Source organism: Acartia tonsa, chromosome 3 (assembly GCF_053477335.1).
Source record: "Acartia tonsa isolate MP-2025a chromosome 3, ASM5347733v1, whole genome shotgun sequence".
Lineage (NCBI taxonomy): Eukaryota > Metazoa > Arthropoda > Copepoda > Calanoida > Acartiidae > Acartia > Acartia tonsa.
This window is the reverse complement of record NC_137262.1, coordinates 47,838,240-47,859,122: the sequence shown is the minus strand read 5'-3', so window position 1 is coordinate 47,859,122 and position 20,883 is coordinate 47,838,240. Positions and strand designations below refer to the sequence as shown.

At 31.4% G+C, this 20,883-nt stretch overlaps 1 protein-coding gene across 1 annotated transcript; it reads left to right on the top strand.

The window, feature by feature from the left end:
• The first annotated feature begins 457 nt into the window (after nt 1-457).
• On the top strand, nt 458-20,659 carry LOC145314417 (uncharacterized). The gene is made up of 15 exons (XM_080154312.1): nt 458-548; nt 4,680-4,772; nt 6,437-6,551; nt 8,126-8,189; nt 13,632-13,791; nt 14,397-14,460; nt 14,734-14,786; nt 15,411-15,516; nt 16,318-16,411; nt 17,009-17,084; nt 17,566-17,760; nt 18,216-18,326; nt 18,673-18,743; nt 19,138-19,216; nt 19,764-20,659. The coding sequence occupies exons 2-15, from the start codon at nt 4,750-4,752 to the stop codon at nt 20,089-20,091; spliced, it is 1,539 nt and encodes a 512-aa protein (XP_080010438.1). The 5' UTR covers nt 458-548; nt 4,680-4,749; the 3' UTR covers nt 20,092-20,659.
• The last annotated feature ends 224 nt before the right edge of the window (nt 20,660-20,883 follow it).

Genomic DNA, 20,883 nt, shown 5'->3' with positions numbered 1-20,883 from the left:
TTTTCTGTTGATTGATCTGTTGTTTAGTTGGTACTTCTCATTGAGATTTTAATAAGAATTAAAACTTAGGGTTACAATTTTTTGAGTTTTGGGGAAATCGAAAATATTTTTTTAAAATTTAGCAAGGGGGATAAAACACCATTTACCCCCTTCCCCCCTGGACGTCCTTAACTTCTTGTCTAAATATATATGAGTTTATGTGTGTGCAACAGCTGAACCAAAGGGTCTACACTTTTTAGGGAAGCTTAGTTTATGTCATGTGCAAGTTTTAATATTTTTTGCTTAATATTTTGGGGCTTGGTTATTAGATAGCCCTTGATTTTATAAAAGATGTTTTATTGTTCCCATGTTGTATTATACCTCTAGGCTCTAAGATCATACCTACATTCGTATTTCTGATAATGCTGCTGGTTATTCAAAATCTATAAATAAAAAGTTAATGTTTTTCACTAAAACAAGGATGCTGATGATCAAAACTCTGTAATCTGCAACTCTCTGGCATTTCAACCTCCTGACAAATCTTTTGTTAAGTTTCTCTGCTTTTGTAGGTAATCTTTTTAGAAAGTTTCTAGTAATATCATAGATGGAACCAATCAATCAATAACTCTAACATTTTTTTTCATTAAATTTTTATTTTGTTTACAGCCCCTAAAGAAAGCTTTAAACCTGTGGGTCTCTCATAAAAGTACTTAATTTTTCCCTTATTTGAGAGCTTGAGGAGGGGGGGAGGAGACATTGGACTGCAAATAATGCTACTCAAACTCATTTATTGACTTAAATACCTTGGGAACTTGTATTAAATTTTTATTTGTTAGTAAAAACAAATTTTTCCACTTACAGTTTTAAACTACAGAGGGGGTATATCATAATGTTTGATGAACATGAGTACATCAATTCATCTTTAATTGTCTTATACATCAAGTCCCTGGATTGAATGCATTTTTCTTGTATTTATGGCACCAAATAAAATTGCAATGCAATGGCATTATCATTAGTCAAAAGTTATAGTATTGCAATGATTTATTGATTACAAACAATAACATCATGTCATTGTTTTTTAATACACAGTTATTTCTCATTTGAGAATAAATTGGATGTAAAATAGTTTTTCTATTGGAGCATTTTCCATTAGTCAAAAAGGAATACAAACCAAAAATGTTTGCTTTTAAATAAGTTTAATATAATTAAAATTTTGTAAATTTTTAAGAATATTAGACCACCGAAAAGAAGTATTCTCAAGATTTTTTTATTCTTTTTCACTTCTTTTTTTGGATCCCTTCTGAATAAAGCTTTCAATAGATTTAATATTATATGCCAATTATAATTCTTCTTATGTGCAATTTTCAATGATAAATTCTATTTCATGAGAAATTGTAATTCATTAATCAGACAAAAATTATTGGTGTTCCTTCACGTCTGTAAAACCTACCAATACAGCATAAGGAATGAGATCGAATCCAGGGGGAAAGGGAGGGAAAATGGTCTGTTTATTTGTATTAGTCCCCAAAGTTTTATAATAACGTTTTCTTATTCGTTAGCTTAACCACTTTGGGGACTTTTGAATGGGTGGTTCATTAAAATAAGTATCCAAACGTTTTAACCACAAATTGTAATCTTCAGAAGGGTTAATTTGGTGTATAATTATTGGAGATGTACATCAATTTATTTATTTTTGTTGTATTATCCCTTTAGATCACTGGTTCGAATCTCAGTCCAATTGTACTAATTGCTGGAACACAGTAATAGTGTCTGACTGATTATGACGTAACAAAAAAAATTAGCCAATGAGAGGCCACTATAAATTTTACCATTGGTCAATAACGGCCTCTCATTGGCTAATTTTTTTGTTACGTCATAATCAGTCAGACACTATTACTGTGTTCTAATTGCTGCATTGTTAGATGCTAAATGTAACTTTACATTAAAATAGGTGCAGCTAATTAACATGCGCAGTTGGAAGTTTATAGAGCAAGTATATGGCTGGTTAAAAATTCTAAAATGTGTTTTGCGAAAACGAGGAAACGCTAATATCAATAAATTGGTTATATTTCAGTTTCTTTAAGATAAAATTTTCTAAACTTTTTGCTTTTGGCTATAGTTGCTATTACAATTATAAAAGGCACGAAATATTATCAAAATAAGAATGACAACATCCATAAAAGCGAAGATCAACAAATCAAGGATAAATGGACAATTTATCAGGTTCTGTGTCTATCTTTCTGTACCGAAGGATCTCGCCAACCGCTGAACCAATATAGTTCGCCTGTACAGAGTAGCTTCTCATACATCCTGGGAAGGTTTATACATATTTTTGAAAAGCAAAATTTATGATAAACACAATAAAAAGTTATATTACGGTTTTTACAGATTTTTCTTCTACAATTTAGAAAATTTCTAAAAAAGATTTAAAGATTTTTTATACTAATTTAATATTTTAAGATGTATGGTAATTGTGTGAACTAATCCGTCAAAATGATAAAATCTAAATTTAGACATGTCACTTTCATAATAATAGAAATACGTGGAAAGCAAAACGACCTTAGCTTGCCCCCCCCCCCCTCCCCAAAGACTAATAGAAAGTAAGTTATTTTCCAGTATGGCTTCAAATATATGCTGGATTAGAATCGGTTTTAACCATACTAAAAAATCATGAAGAGAATCGCATTACAGACGATTTCCCACGAATATTAAAATAAATATCATGAAATTAATACCTACAGCATCTCAGGGCTTACAAAACTGGTTGCAATCATATAATATTTCATTTTACTATCCGAGGAATGCTGTCGATAATACGATGCGAAAAATAAACTATTACTGTAATAATCAAATCTAAATATGATAAAAATGGAGAATATTCACCATACAGCTATAGCTACCATAAAAAAGCTACCATATTAATTCTAAAATTAATAACCACTGAACCGATTGGGAGAAGCGCCATTATTAGAGTCTAGGGCTGAATAATCAACAATCAAATTACACGTACATTATTTTCCCCTTGCTATCAGCCATCTATGTATTTAAGACTCTTTTTCTAAAACAAAGATATAAATAAAACAAAATTTCCCATAGGTTATATTTTCTCATATCATTCATGTGTCACCGGGAGAAAATATTCATGCTTTATAATTGTACTAGCGGCTTCGCCCCTAGCCTCTAGGGGCTTTGCCCCAAGAGGTGATCAAATTAAAATTAAAGTGAAATTTGTAAAAGGACCAAGGAAATCTTCAGCAAAAAAAAAGGACCAAGGAAATCTTTAAAAAAAAAAAAAAAAAAAAAAATTTAAAAAAATGAAAAAAAAATAAAAAAAAAATAAATAAATAAAAAATAATATAATAAAAAAAATAAGGAGGTAAAAAAATTAAAAAAAAAAAAAATTAAAAAAATAACAAAAAAAAATAAAAAATAAGGGGGGGATTTTTTTGTTTTTGGGGGGGTTGGGGGTGTCCCACCCCCCAAGAAAATAGCTTAAAACCACCACAGGACCAATAGGTATATACCCTTAAGAGTAGAATCCGATCGGTTCAGTGATAACCGAGATCTTAAGGGACAGACAGACAGACAGACAGACGGACAGACGGACAGACGGACAGACATCAAGCTACTTTGTATTATAGATAGATTCTCGCATACCCTGATAATATGTTTCTCCCAGCTGGCTATGTAACCCCCCCCCCCCTGACCATGAAGGAATGTATTGACGAATATCTGGGGACTATATTAGCAACATAAAGTGACGACAAAAATTCCCCTGTCAAAATATCCACGTTTTCTATATCCATAATTAAATACAATTAAGTTAGAATTCAATCAAAATAAGGCTGCATACTAGCTAATATAAAATAAAAATTTAAGAGTGTGAATGATAGCCTTTATATCATGGTATAAATTAAAAACTTGGTGTGCTTTCAATTCTTTTTCATGTATTATTTTTAGAAAATTTTAATGTGAACGTTTAGTACATTTCGATTTTTAGCATATTCTAAATCAGGCAAAAAAAACAACGGGGTTATATGGTTACACAAAACTTGTATTGGTACTAATCAAACCAAAAATCAAGCTTCCAAAATCATATTTTAGTTTTGTCTCTGCCCTATACTTTTTATTTTTAATCTCTCCATTGAGTTTTTAGATTTTCTTTCCTAGATTTCGAACCTTTAATGCCTGGATACAAACATTTTGGTTGTATAGTCCTTCAATCTTAAGATATATTGTAACTGCCCTTTTAAACAGATAGAGTGAGAGATGCTAATCCTTACTTATAAATTAAGAAGACCGTTCGGGTACAGTCCCTTTCGTGGCAACGCCCCTAAAGTGGCGTTTCTTCGTATTTTCACAGTAGCTTTTCTCCTTCAGAGGAATCTAATCCTGTGGGGCCAATTGCCTAACCCTGCGGGGCAATCACCTAACCCAATATAACCTAACCTTAAATAACCTTTCAAAAGCCATTTTAAAAATACGACGAATCGCCCCTTAAGGGGCGTTGCCACGAAAGGGACTATACCCCACCGTTCGCTATGTGTGTCTGTCCATAAGACGGATAAAGCTTTAGATGATTCTCCGACCGATTGGGCACTGCTTTTTAGGGAACATACATACTGCTCATCTCATGGGTTTAGGCTATTTTCTCAAGAAAAAATTGGTTAGATAAGTATTAATGATTACATTTATTTCAGAGACCGATTAGAAAGCTCTGAATTCAGTTTGGCCGATTTTCTGGTGAATATTTCCCCTGTTATTCATAACATGGGAGTAAATATAACATTCAGGTGAATTTAAAATCTTAACATAAAATTAGAGAATTATCTAGTTATTTATCTTATTTCGTAATCAACTTAATCATCTAGAAAAGTCAAGAGCATAATCCGCTTGTAATGGGATGCAATACTTTAACGATCTCTATAGGATATTAGGTTAAGTAACATCTAACAGACAACAAACCCTTTGATTGCACGATCTTTGTATGAAAATATTAACTGTGCATGGTAATGAGTTGCTCCTGTGAACGTGCCAAGGAATTCCCCCCATTCACTTGCTAGAAACAGCAGCAGTAGTTAACAATTTTACATGTCTGTTACACATCTAAAATGTAAGAAGAATATCAAATAAAATGCTTCTTCAATTAGTCTAATATATAGTTTCAAAATTAAATTATCCTAATGCCTAGCAGTTGGAGGGTTGGGAGTGTGAACACCCCCCTTAGGGAATTGCCGCGCATGCCACTGCTTATGCCAAAACAGGCTTCATAAGGCAATTACACAAAAATATGTTAAGAAATACATGAAATATTGAAAAAGATAAATTTAAGATTAAATTGTAATAGACGGTATACCTCTTTGGAGATTTTCTTACTTGTTTTTCACCACCAAATTTCATAAGTTGCTTAGTCCAATGCAATGCAAAAGACTTACACACATAAATAAATCTCAGTACACAAGGATTAACCAAGGAGAGGTGAAGCCTTGTGGTTATGAAAAAGGGGAAGAAAGTACTACCCCTCTTTCATACACCTATGCAAAGTTACAAAGAGATAGAAGAAAAGCATTATAGAACACCATGAGCGCGCTAAAAAGTTCTGTTGTCATTTAATTGAGAAAATTGACTGCATCTTTCACACACACACGCACACACACAAAAGTAAAATCAATTTAAAAATTTAATATATTAAGTTTACTGCTATTTGTCAACGTTAAATAAATATTTAGAAAGTAAGCACAAGAATATTTACTTTCATTAGTAGCGATGTTTCTCTTATGCTAAAATGGCAAAATATAGGACAAGTAAAATAATTTCCAGATTGGCTTTAAAGCCAATTGATATCCGCTGGATTAGAACTGGTTCTTAGCCATACTGAAAAACCAAGTATATTAACCTATTTCTAAATACTTTATACTTGTTTTGTGATTGAAACATTAATACTTACACACGCACAAACAAATAAATATATATAGGAAAAAGCAAAAAATTTATTATTTTTCAGTTTTACTTTTCATATATGTTGTACAGACGGACAGACCAATTTTTAGAGTAGCTACACTAAAAAATGTACATTACTCACAGTTAGGATGAAAATTGATGAGATTATAATTTGACATTCGACACAATTTTTAACTGCTTTTGTAAATTTTTACTAGGGTTGGGAAAAATTCTTATATAAAAGTAACAGGACGTCTTCTGTTGTCTGTCTGTGTGTCTGTACCGAAGGATCTCGCTAACCACTAATCCGATATGGTTCTCCTTTTCAGTGTTGCTTCTCATTGGCCTGGGAAGGTTTATAACTATTTTAGGGAAGGGTACAACAACTCTCCCACGCGAAATCCCCCCCCCCCCCCAAAAAAAGGGAAGCAAAATAGTAAAAGAATGAAAACAAGAAATACGAAGAAAAGATGTACATATATATAAAAATCATAAGGATGATTCTCTTATATTTTAGGCATTGTTGGAGTATGCGAATCTATTTTGATTTGGAGGATCTGTACCAAGTTAAGAATGATAAAGTTCAGCCAAATTTGTTCATCAAACATCTGGGAATTGAAAATATTGTTGAGGTGAGTTTAAAAATTAAAAATTCTTTTAACATTTACCATATCAACTTGTTTCTTTCACTTTCGAAGATACGGCCTAAGGATAAGTAGCTTTAGGTGGCTAAATTGAAAATTAGTTGCTGCAGCTGTGACAGAGGCTTATTGTGCAGTTTGTGAAGGCCTGCCGGGCTGAATGTTGCAGATACTATTAAGATTTAATTAATTAAATGAAACAAAAAAGTTTGAAATTTTGGTGCTTGCTTACATGTGAAGACCGGAGCACCGAAACCCCCCCCCCCCCCCGCTTAGTTTTGACAAAAATCTAAAATAAGGGGGGGGTAGTTTTTTAATGTCTGGAAAACGGCAAGGAGAAAAAAGCACGGCAAGGCAAAGAATTAACCCCCCCCCCTTAATTTTGAAGTAAATCAAAAATAAGGGGGGGGGTAGTTTTTTCACTGTACAACACGCCAGAAAGTTGAGTGAGGTAAATCAAGTAAATCCAGTATACCAGAGGGGAAACCTTATAACAGGGATATTCATGTTTTGGAGCATAATTTTCTTATTTATTGACTGATTTTAGTAATTGATGTATCCCTGAACAGGTAGTGTTAAGGAGAATATATCAGAAGTGTTTTCATGGGGACAGTCCCCATGAAAACACTTCTGATATATTCTCCTGAACACTACCTGTTCAGGGATACATCAATTACTAAAATCAGTCAATAAATAAGGAAATAATGCCCCAAAACATGAATATCTCGTAATAAGGTTTCCCCTCTGGCATACTGGATTTACTTGATTTACCTCACTCAACTTTCTGGCGTGTTGTACATTGAAAAAACTACCCCCCCCCCCCCCTTATTTTTGATTTTCTTCAAAATTAAGGGGGGGGTTAATTCTTTGCCTTGCCGTGCTTTTTTCCTCCTTGCCGTTTTCCAGACATTAAAAAACTACCCCCCCCCCCCCCTTATTTTGGATTTTTGTCAAAACTAAGCGGGGGGGGGGGGGTTTCGGTGCTCCAGTCTACCACATGTAAGCAAGTACCGAAATTTTTTCCTTAAAAGTGTTTATTGAACACTTCTTCCCCCCTCTCATTTTTTTAAATAAACAGAAAATTAGGAGAAGAGTTTAGATTTTCCCTGAAAATAATTAAAGTCCTTTCACAGATTATGACGTAACACGATAAAATAACCAATGAGAGGCCAGCATAAATTTTACTATTGGTCAATTACATTGTATACTGGCCTCTCCTTGGTTATTCTATCGTAAGACGTCATAATCTGTGGAGGGACTTTAATTTTTTTCAGGGAAAATCTAAAACCTTCTCCTAATTTTCTGTTTATTTCAGAAAATGATAAGGAAGAAGAAGTGTTCCATAAGCATTTTGAGGGAAAAACACCCAAAACTTCATGTTTCCTACTCTTCGAGGCCTATCCCTCGATGCCATAACCCTGTTTGGATACCAAGTAGCCTAACCTAACCTGCTCTAATTTTATAAAACTACCCCTACCTTATTATTTTTTTAATGTTGGATGGGTGTCTCAACAGGAACTTTGATATTTACCGCCAAGATTTGAAATATTTTGATTTTTTTTCAGGTATCAATGGAGAAAGCTTCTTTTGGAAGAATTACTGGACCTAACCCTTTATCGGCCAAATTAGGTAAATCTTCGAAAGTTCATAGTTATTTTTACATCAAAATGGGACAGATTTAAACAAAGCAAAAACTAAAATTTTGTAGATAGATTTTCCATTAGGTAAAACTATTGCATCTGTAAAAATTACATATTTTTCTTGTTTTGAAAAAAACAAAATATTTTCATTTCTGTCAAACCTTTGTTCTCTTGATATATAAGCACAATACTGTCATAACAGTGGGCAGAATACAATAAAATTTCCTTTAATTTCCTTTGAGTTGAATTCTAACATTTTCTATCTATGTAAAGCTAATAAAACCCAAACTCCTAGGTTAGCTTAGGAAATTTTAATATAGGATTTGGCAAAGTGTCACTAGAATGACTTCAATATATTGTTAACCAAGATTACTTTCATCTATTGCATTATAGTCGCCATTATTTGTAATTTCAGTTAAATAACGCCATATGAATAACTAGTGGCTTCGCCCCTAGCCTCAAGAGGTAATGGGAAGTCAAAAATTGAACGTAAAAACTTTCGTAATCAATACTAAAAAAGGTTTGGGAGGGTTTTGATTTTTTGGGGAAAATATGGGCGTTCCACTCCCCCCCTCCCCCCTAAGACAATAGCCTAAAATAAATCCCTATATATCACCTAAAGAGTAGAGCCCAATCGATTCAGTGGTAATGTATAAGTTCAGCATCAAATAGGCAGATTGAAGGACAGACATCGTTCTACTTTGTATTGTAGATAAGTAAGCCATATTACTGCATGAACAATTCTAATTTGTTTGGAGAAACTAAGATTTAATTTACTTTAATTTTCTATCCCTAATAATAACTTTCATAAAATAAATGACTAAAACTTATCTTCATATCATTTGTGTACAGTTATTGTACAAATTCGTTGGAAAAAGTGGTTTTGGTTTGTAAAAAGCAAATTATGTTTATAAAAGTAAAATTAATGCTTTTATTTTTAAATATATTTACAAGTATATAACTCTTTAAATGTCTATAAATTGTTTCAGATAATCTTTATGTAACATTTCTATCAGATTCAAAAAGGTCTATATTTAATCTATCACTAGAGGCTTTATCACCTTGTTGTGCCAATTTTCTTGTGTTTATTTGAGGGATAGCCCCTAGAGGCTAATGGAGAAGCCAACAATTACAATACCATAAAATTATAACTTGAGATATTCAAGATATGGGCAAAAACAGAGAGGTGTTCAATAGACTATAAAAGTTTTAAAGATTTTTAATCAATATAATAGATTTGAAATCTGCATAAAATTTTAAGGATTTTTTATAAAATTCGTTTTTTATATAATTCTTTATTTAAAGGCGCAAATACGATTTAAGTTAATAAATTTTGACCAATAGGATAGCTGAATTGGAAACTACCTACGCTCTAATTGGTTGAATGATGTACGTCACTTAAGCTTCTCCAATCAGAGCGCAGATAGTTTTCAATCCACCAATCACAGATCTCAAAATTTTTTAACTTAATTTGTATTTGCGCCTTTAAATAAAGAATTATATAAAAAACTAATTTTATAAAAGATCCTTAAAATTTTATGCAGATTTCAAATCTATTATATTGATTAAAAATCTTTCCAACTTTTATAGTCTAGTGTTAATTATACCAGCTACTATCTAAATTAATTGTCCTAGTAGAAAAAATGGATACTAAATGACAAAAAAAACTTCTTAACATAACATGATTAGAGAAAGAGAAATATATTCTACATCATTTTGAATTATGTAGTGTTTTTTTTTCATTTTATATCATCTTTTATATTTCCAACTTTTTATAGCTTTCTTCTAATAATTTGAGAAAATTTATAGTTTTTTAACGGATTACAATAATTCTATAGCATAGATTTCTTAAACTGTCAAAACTATTACATGGTATATATGAATTGGTTCGGTTGAATTAAATTAAAATAGAAATTTAACAAATAATCTTTTTCAATAGTAAACTATATTTTACTGTTCTATTTTCATCTAAATTGCTTTTAGTCCTACAAAGGATATCTTATTACTTGGATCACCAGATTTCCATGTTCTCTAAGAAAAGGAAAACTTGCAGCGAGCGCGGGATAAAATAACGATTCCTCCCTTCCACCTATTTACACTATCCCCTCCCCTAGTACTGGATGAACGAACTGACCGATAAATGAAATCTGTGTTAGCAAGCTAAATTGACGACAATTTTTGCCCTGTCATAATATCCACTATATTCTACACATCCATTAGTTCTGCATTACTAATTGTTATTCTAAAGTTGAAACCCAAACTTAATTTAAATTTAAATTAATGAATCTTTGACCGTATCTCTGAAGATGATTAAAATAGTAGAGTTTGTCAATGACGTGGGAATATTAGAGATGCAATTAGACTGCTCACTTCCTTAATTTTTTTTTTCTAACTCTAATTAAATCCTGATAATAGTGACAATTTTAATCATGTTTTATTTTAGAATACATAATTCCACAAAAAAAATCATAATGAAAAGTCAAATATTATGATGTAAATGGATTGTGAGGCAATTGACAACATTAACCCAAGCATTAAATGCTTAAAATCTAAAAAAAACTTCTTTAAAATGATTTGCTAATCTATACAACTCACCCTATTAGGCTATTATTCCCCAAAATATTTGCAAGCTAACAAAATGTGAATCTTACGTTACATATTAGATCCAGATTCCACAATAGACTATATAAGTTTGAAGGAATTTTAATTAATATAATAGATTTGAAATCTGCATAAAATTTTAAGGTTTTTTTTATAAAATTCGTTTTTTATATAATTCTTTATTTAAAGGCGTAAATACGATTTAAGTTAATTAATTTTGACATCTGTGATTGGTGGATTGAAAACTATCTGCGCTCTGATTGGAGAAGCTTAAGTGTCGTACATCATTCAACCAATTAGAGCGCGGGTAGGTTTCAATCTAGCTTTCCTATTGGTCAAAATAAATTAACTTAAATCGTATTTGCGCCGTTAGATAAAGAATTAAATAAAAAACGAATTTAATAAAAATCCCTTAAAATTTTATGCAGATTTCAAATCTATTATATTAATTAAAATTCCTTCAAACTTATATAGTCCACAAGGTCTTTGAACAAATAACTTTACATTTTAATTTACGTATCCGCAGATAACTAAAACCATATTAATAAATATTTATGTTTGCTCTACAATTAATTAGTCTACTATGAGAATAAGCTGGGAAAATAAATCAAATTTTGTGAGCCTTGTCTATCTTTAAACCATAAGATGTATAATAACAAAAGAGTTAATCTAAATAGACTGTTGACAACGGGTTAGGGGGGTTAGAAATGTGAATGTACTCTTTAAATTGATCATTGAGAAATTAATTCGGAAAACGATGACGATAATTTTTTAAATACTTTGATTGAATATTTTGCCTTGTACTTTCTGCCTGTCAAAAATGTTTGGACAGATATTTGTTGTTAGACTTTGGTGTACAATGTTATGGTGTTAAAGGATCGCTTGCAATCGGTTTTAAAAATGCCATTCATGATTGGTAAAAAACTATATTTTTTAAGAATATTATTTTTTTTTATTATGCTTTTTCAAAACATGTACTAAGACAAAAAAATGTAATTATGTTAAATAATCAATGGGAAAAATATAGAAACAAATAATAAAAAGGGTTAGAATTACAATAAAATAGATGGGCACATAGGAGCTTTGCATTCGAAGAAGGAGGGGCAGAAAATAGCCTAAATTCATCCCAAGATATTAATCCAGAAATTAAATACCCTAAAACCATCCAAGAAACTATATGGAGGTTCCCTAAGATTGAGAATTAAATCAGTTACTCTTTCTTGATCTTCTATATCAAAAACATGTTAAACACTGAGTCTGATTTAGTGTACAGTTTATTATTTTATTTTGTAGCTAGGCAGACAAATTATTATCCAGAATTAATATATTTTAGGATAATAATCTTTTAATCTCCCGTGACATCATTCTATTTTTTTTTATTAAGGGTAAAATGATTGTTGTTAATCGGAGATCCTTTTTCTCTGGCTACTTTATAAGAGATCCTAAGGGGGTTCCAGCCAGGGAGGGAGGGGACACTATCTTAAAATCTCATTTTCTTATTAGTTGGCTTAACAAATTTGGGGACTTAAATTGAATTTTTATTGATAGGTACATTTAGTTGAGAGTCTAAACGTTTCAACCACTAATTGTAATTATAGGGTAATTTTGTGTTATTATTGGAGATGATTAACAATTTATCAGCCATTGTCTTTTCCCTTTATCACTTAAAATTTATGAGGAGACATGATGTAATATAATAAGCAATATTTACCACAATGCTAATTTATAAAATTCTGCCTTTTATAAAAATATTTTGTAGATGAAAGGGTTGTAAATTGATTCAATTCTTAATAAACTCTCTGGGGAATTATACATCTGGAAATTAAGACATCTTTTAATGTCTTAATTTCTAACCTTATGTATCATGTAAAAATACAGTATTGTTTGGTATCATGACCTTAACAAAAATTACATCCTAACAAGATTTAAGTAGCAAAACAATAGGTAACTCTTTTTAGCTGTAATATTTCTAAAAAAGTATCTATTAAATAGATAAAATAAAAAATTAAATAGCTTTTTTTAATAAATTCTTCTTGCATTGATAAGACTGTCAAATCAATAAATGAACAAGCCTTATGTAAAAAGAATTTGCAAAATACATAATTTTAAATCAATCAGATAATTCATTCCAAAATATGCCCCTGGCGTGATAACACACCCATCCAAAGTGTAGAAAAACTTCACTGTAATAAAAAAGTGTACCTTGAACTGAACATGAATTATAATAATAGTAAAAGAAGACATATATCTTGTCAAATTGTGGGTCAATATGTCCCCCTGAGCAGACAGTGACTAACATTTTTAAAATATTTCAAAATTAGACTTATCATAGAGAGTACATATACTGGCTTTTTTAAAGTTTTCAAAGGGTTTAAGATAATATTTTTTATCTAAACAACATTAATTTTTTATTATGGAAAAGTTTAAGACAAATTAGTTTAGATATCATTATCATATAAAACATGTTTAATATTAGTCTAAATTAATGTATACAAAATTTTGTTGGGTGTTTTAGACCTTGACTTTGATAAACTATGATTTATTAAACAACTGTTGAGCTTAAATATGTTAAAATATCAAAATAAAAGATAAAGATTAAAGATCAAAGTAATAGGAAGACCATGTATCTATCTGTCATTTCTACTTTGATAAATCATAATAATGATTTAATCTTCATTTTTTTGTATGTTTAATGTCTTATTCTGTAACCATAAGAAATATTTTAATCTCTCTACTTTTCTATCTAACTAAATATCAAATTTCATCATCTATCTATCTATTATCCATTTATTGGCCAGCATTTAAACTATCTATCTATCTATGAATTCAGGTTCCAACGAGATAAAATCAATGAGCAACATGACTGTGAGCCTGGCTGGAGTCAGCCGGATCCAGCTGCAGGCAGACCTTCCAGTTCTGGCAGTTGAGGCCCTGGAACCTGGAATCATGGCCTTTGTGGACCTAATGAATCAAACAGAGTCTGAAATAACGTAAGTATTTTTTCTCATGACTGCTTAAAGTCTTGTTCATGTATTATAAGATTATGGTGATTCTTTTATATGTTTTGTAGACCTTTCTGTTTTATAAACTGTTTATTTTATAACTGTATATACATACTTTTAAGATAAAATATCAGATAAGATCATTTGATTAACTACTTTTTTATTCTACTTTTCTCTTTTCCAAGAACAAAAATTAATTAATTTTGAAGAAAAAAATATTTCCACTAACTAAATATATTAGGCAAAATCCGTATAAGTTACATTTTAGAAAATACATTTAAATCAGGGGACATTTTAGTCGAAGGGGTATAATTCAGGGAGGGAGGGGACATTGGACTGTTTATTACATTAGTCGCTAAAAGTTTATAATATTTTTTTTTCTTATTCGTTGGCTCAACAACTTTGGGTATTTTCATTGAGTTTTAATTGGTTGGTTTATTAAGTTAAGTGTTCAAACGCTAATTGTAATCTACTGAAGGGGTAATTTTGTGTATCATTATTGGGGATGTACATCAATTTATCGGCCATTGTCTTATCCTCTCAGATCCCTGAGCATAATTAGCTACATGCTCAAAACAAATCTATAATTTCAGGTTAAAAGGATTTGAGTCTGGAAATATTATGGTTGCTGGAACGGCACAATCACCTACCAGCCAGGTAAACTTTTTTTATATGCAAAACTTGTTCTATACAGCTTCTCACACTGTCCGTATGTCTTTCCTTACGAAACGCAAATTTCTCAATTAGAATTTATAGATGATTTAAATAAAGCTTATAGTGTATAAAAAAAATTCTTGATACAATAGCAACCTAAAAGCGTTAACCAATCCATGTAGAATATAAAAATCTTATAAGAAATTGGTTTTTTTAGTTAATTAAAGTAAAGGTTTCGTGATTTATATGATAAAATCATTATTTTGTTTCTTTCAGATAAATGAATTTCAACATGTTTTATCAACAATTGAAGATAATATTTCAGCAAGGTATGGTATTAAGATATGTTATCCTTATACTAAAGTAACAGGATGTCTGTCTGTGTGTTTGTTTGTACCAAAGGATCTCGCTAACCGCTGAACCGATCGGGGTCTCCTTAACAGGGTAGCTTCTCATAGGTCCCGGGAAGGTTTATAACTATTTTGGGTGAGGGTACCACCACCCTCCAAAGAGAAACAATAATAAATCAAAATATTATTTTAAGTATAGATACTCCTACGTAACATTGCGAGGTATCGTACAAAGAGACTCTTACGCAACATATCGTAGAAACTTGAACGCAACAAAAAATCAAACATTTAAAGTGCCACTAGAGGCTTCTAGGGGCGTAGCCGCTAGTAGATTAAATAAGTTATCATCGGCCAAGAATGATTAAAATTTTTCACTGGAGAATCTTTTCCGAGAAATTTCAAAAGATTGTCTTATATTGCAGTTTAGAATATCACAACAGAAGGGCAAATAGAGTTATGGAGTAGATGGTCATTTGTCAGGAGAATCTTAAAGAGACATTTCTGCTTACATTGTTTTACAATAACTATGATAAGATAGACGGACATCTAAATTATAGAGCATCTTTGCTTTCACAAACAATTATCTGAATTATTTTTTTTTAGGTCAAACTTGTTATCAATGGTCCTAATTGGATGTGCTTGTGTTGTAGCTTTGGGATTAGTTGCTTCCTTAGTGGCTGTTTTTAAGAGGAATCAATATTTGATTCAGGTAAATGTATTGAAAAGAGTCAACATTCATAATTGATATATAAATAGTTGGATGTTGCACCAAATTTTAATGTACTGTAATAAAATGATACTCATAGCTGAATAAAATAACGATACACCCCATCCACCCCCTTTATCCAATCCCCTCTCTCCCAATTGGAGGAACGAACAGGCCAATAAATGAGATCCATATTGACATATTGACGACAATTTTCTTTGATATTAATAATTTCGTTAGTCCCTCTAAATATTTCAAATACGAAATTACACTTTTATCTTCAAACCAATGGCGTGCAAAGAGATTTGCCTGGTGATGTAAAGCCTTCAGGGGGTGAAGAAAGACCTTCCTGATTTAAATTTTATGGGGGGGGGGGGAATTGTCTTCATCTTCAAACTAATTATGTAAAAAATTACATTTGCTTTAATACACTTTTTTTATACCCATGTGTATCTCATATTGATGAGAATTACAGCCTAACATTGGCTCAGTAATTTTTGTCATAAAAACATATATCATAAAAGTACACGTGTCATAAAAACATTTGTCATAAATATTGGTACCAAAAGTTTTATACTGTTACCCAAAGTTTTATACTTGTACCCAAAATTTTATTCTGGTACCCATGACAAATGTTTTTATGACAAATGTAAATGACAAATGTACCTTTATGACAAATGTTATTTATGACAAATGTAATTTATGACAACTTTACTTTTATGAAAAATGTATTTATGACAAGTGTACCTTTATGACAAAAATTACTGAGCCATAACATTGAATACAAAATTGCAAAAATTTAAGGCGGTTGTCTACTCTTCAATTGGTTCTCTGCGACGAGGCACTCAGAATAAAAATCTAACTATTAACAACAGCAACACCAATTCAGATAAATCAGGTAATAGTTATTTATCGCATCATATTATGAGCAGCTTTCCCCGGATATAAAATAAAAAATTATAATATTAAAACTAGTTTTATTATTATGACTGTACATTTTTATATACGTAAAAAACTAGATATAATACGATACGATACATGATTTTTCATTATTGCTTAGAACCGGTTCAACATCATTGGATATTAATCGGTTTCGGTTACAGTATGCAAAACATTTTCATAGATTTTCTAAATCAAAAATACAAAAGTTGTACAGTTATAAATCGTGCTTCAGTTTATTAAAAAGCTGCATTATTTTTAACTAGCGTCTGCGCCCCTATCATCTAGGGACTCCATATTCAAAGGAATGTGGGAGGGCACAAAAATAGCATAAAACCATATCCAGACCTAAAAAAGCTTCCATATTAAGGAGGACCATATCGGTTCAGCGGTTAGCGAGATCCTTCGCTACAGACAAAAAACATACTACTTTATATAAAAGGATTATGTTATTGTTGTTTTAGCAACTATATTCATGTCTGTTTTGTTAAGTAACGCAGCTACTCTTTAATTATTGGCTGTTTGTTATGTTATTCATCTTTAATTTATGTTTTAGATGCAGATTCTATCACAACAACCACACAAATCAGTTTCTTTCCAAAGTACAGTGTGAAAGAAGTCAATTCTGTCAGGTAATATATTTCTTTTAACTTAGGAGTGTAAACCTGAACTTTAGAGTAGTATAGAGTAGCAAATATCGGAAGTCTACAGAAGGGATCACCTACGCCCCCCTCCCTTTTTCTCCAAAGCTAAGAAGGTGGCAAGTTAAAAAAGGCACAATACCTTTTTAATTAAAAGTGTTTTGTACAAAATTTCTACAACAATTAATTAATCACTCAACTAATATAATGTATCTCCTGTGACATGACGCATGTGTAAATTTTAACTTTAATTCTGTTGATTAACTCCCCACCCCATTGTCTGTCTTATACCCACTAAGGCTAACACTTCTCTTACCCCCTTTGGCAAAACACTGTGCACGCCACTGGATCAGCCAAAAATACCAACAACTAAGACTGACCAATACAGTTGACCTACCTGTATAGTTGTTTCATTGTTAGAAACTTAAATTAATATCATTTCTTTAATTTGTACAAGATTATTTTTTTTTAGGAATACACTAAAATCCCAGAAAAGTCGGACAGGTTCTACTCCTAACCTCAGTGGTAGCACTACCAAACTGAATGAGAAGCCCCGCGGGACCAGCCATGGTCAAGTGGGTGCTAGTCCGGTGGTGCGGGGTGGCAGCAAGTCACAAAGATCTCACAAACATCATAAAGGAGAGATGGTTAAGGATCATGTTTCAAGGTAATACATTTTTTTTACAGGGAAGCCACTCTAGAATTTGAAATGTCCGCCCGAAAGCCATGTTTTTGGGAAATGTGTTTTTCTCGGTTATTATTCAAGATAGACGGCTGAAACTTCTTGACAACATTCTCATAATTATTGAGCAAAATTAATTATAAAACATCCATGGTGGTCAGAAGCTATAAGCAGCTTTTTGGCTGCTTTTATATTTTTCAAATATTTCTCGATATCTGGTGTTTTAGTCCGATTTTCAAAATGTTTGATGATATTACTATCAAAATTAAAACTTTGGGTACTTTCATTAAATCTTGATTGGTTGGTTTAAACTAAGGGTGTCTAAACTTTTAAACAAATAAATTTAATCCACAGAAGAGGTAAATTTGTTTACTTTATTTGAGGATTACATCAATTTGTTTTTATTTTCTTATCCCTTAATATTCCTGATATAATTTCAGAGCTAAAAGAAGTCGAAGTGTACCAGCAAAAGAAAGAGACAGGAGGGCAAAAATGGATGAAGCTACAGCTTTGGGTATCAACCTTAGCATGAGAATTAAATCTTTGTCCAGGTATAGAATATAGACATTACTGAGATATTATGCTTCAAACAGATGTTTTAGACATTAAAATACATAAATCTTATGGATAATCATCGAAGACATACTAATCCATTATTATTCTTTCGTAAATATCAAACACTATTGAGGAGATAATGATTAATGGTTTGATTAATTTACAGCCCTTTTTTCTACAAATAAAAATTAAAGATACTAAAGGAAAGACACAATTGAGATATTGGGGGAAGATTTATTATCCATTGTCCAATCAAAAGGTTTTGAATTTTGATTTGTCGTAATTTGGACTTAAGTAGCGTGTTTGATAACATCTGAATAGCTCCATAAATACATTTTTTAGAATGGCACGGTTGGGCACTCTGAAGAAGCCTCCACCACCCCCTCCCCCAGATATGGAATCTGATATTCATGGTAAATCCTTTGAATTTTTCAAATGCTTAAAGTAACCTAATGACTTTTTAGTAGCTAATCTTCTCTATAAAAAAGTTATAAGCATTTAAGTTTCACTTAAATACTTTAATCGAAATATAATTACCTGGATGTTGCACCAGATTTTACTCTTGTAATTTTACTCTCATGAAGTGATACTCACTGCTGGCTTAAATATGGATACACACCATCCCCTTCTACTAGATGAAAGAATTATCAATATCCATTCAGCCTTGTAAGATATATGCTGAATAATTTTTGTAATGTAATTTGACTGGCTCCCTAATCAACAACTGTCTTCAATCTGATAACCTTACGAGAACACAATTTATTATATTTTTGTAAATTAAATTTTTAATCTAAATGATTGTTTAAGGTAAAGATGTTGAAAAAGGTGTTTTACACAGAACCCCGTCCTTCTACTACCAGCCTCCAAGTGATACATCTGCTGCCAGGTACAAGTTTAAACTTTTATTTACTAGCAGTTTCAATAATTTGCTTTCCTAAGTAGAGTGTCTGACAACATTCTCATATGATGTGTTGAGAACTATGTACGAAATTGATTAGGCATCATTTCTAGTAACACCCAAGTCATTTCAGAACACTGTAAATGCATATTTTTTGTTTTATTCAAAAACAAGGATGACAACATTCATAAATTGCGAAGCTAATGTATATATACAGAATTAAAAAAAAAGGATTAAGGAATGAAAGACAAGGAAAATTTACCCCACTATTATTTTTGGAATAAATTCATATGAGTAGATCTTTTCCTATACTTTACCGCTGTGGTGCCCTAACTCTGCGGGGCTACCTATTACCCAATATAACCAAACCTAACCTAAAGTAATAAACAAACAAACGAACAACAATTCCCCCCGGCCCCTCCTTTTTTTCTGTTCTTAAGAAGGAATTTTTAGGAAAAACACTACCTAATTCCATAATGTTTTTAATGATCCAAAAAATTTAATTCTGTTTGAGTTCAATAATTTTTTTTTTCAGTTCTAAATCCGACTTAACCGGAAGGCGACATCATAACCTGGCCATTCCGGTCAGCGTGGACGTACACAAGCCGCCAGCCGCAGTTGCCACCAACCCACAGCCGTTCCATCATGACTCGTCGGACAACCAGTCCTCATCAGAGCAGGACATTTCCATCCCGTACCCTGCGGGCGGTGACTCTACCCGCATTAAGGTTGAGAATCTGCTGCGGAATCAGTCCCCCCAGCCACTCATTGGGGTGGATAGAAAGTATAGTTTTATTGATATCAGAGAGAAGTGTAGAAAACTCATCCAGTTTCATTTAAATTCTAGCAATACAAAAATGTGATGCAACAAGAAGGAACCATGTACACAATTACAATTTCATACTTTAATTGTTAAACTTAAATTGTTGTAAGTTGTCAATTTAATTCTTTAAGAAAGCTATTCTTTTAGCATATCAACACATTTTAAGTTAGAAATTATTTCCTCCAAAATATAGAAAATTTAAGTTGTATAAAATAATATTACAAATAAATCAAAAATAAGAATCTCACAAATGCATTTGTATTATATTGTAAATTAATCTTATATTTAATTTTGTAAATTTTTAAAGTGTATTCTACAGTGTGTTTTTATCAAGTTAAAGAAATTAAGTTAAATTATGCATAATTTGTTAAAAACATTTTTAGTGGGTAAACTAAAAAGGTCTGTCAAAATTTGAACAAGAAACACCCATTTTGATATCTTACAAATTTAAGTGAGCTAAACAAGGCAATACTTTAATCTCAATAGAAAAAACACACTGTATTTGTAATTATTTTTTTGAAGTGATAATATGTAACAATGTGCAATATTAACCCAAATATATCTCTTTATATAAATTTATTGTGTTTTATAAATAAATAATTTTTAAATTTATTAATCTATTTTTGTAGCTTAGCTTCTGTAATATTACTTTGTCTATCTAAAAAATAATTTTGTTCATACATTTCTTTCTGTTTAAAGCTAATTTGTTCTATATTAATATTTCAGATAGTTTTAAGCATGCTATTACCCAATTCAGGATGTACTCAACCAAACAGAAATGCAATAAGCCTATAGGTATTACTAGCGAATACGCCCCTAGAGACACTTGAGG

Bases quoted from the DNA above. Each gene is read 5' to 3' on its own strand.
- LOC145314417 (XM_080154312.1), top strand. From the start codon at position 4,750: ATGGGAGTAAATATAACATTCAG. The intron at 13,792-14,396 runs GTAAGTATTTTT...CTATAATTTCAG, and splicing joins CAAACAGAGTCTGAAATAAC to GTTAAAAGGATTTGAGTCTG. The intron at 14,461-14,733 runs GTAAACTTTTTT...TGTTTCTTTCAG, and splicing joins CACAATCACCTACCAGCCAG to ATAAATGAATTTCAACATGT.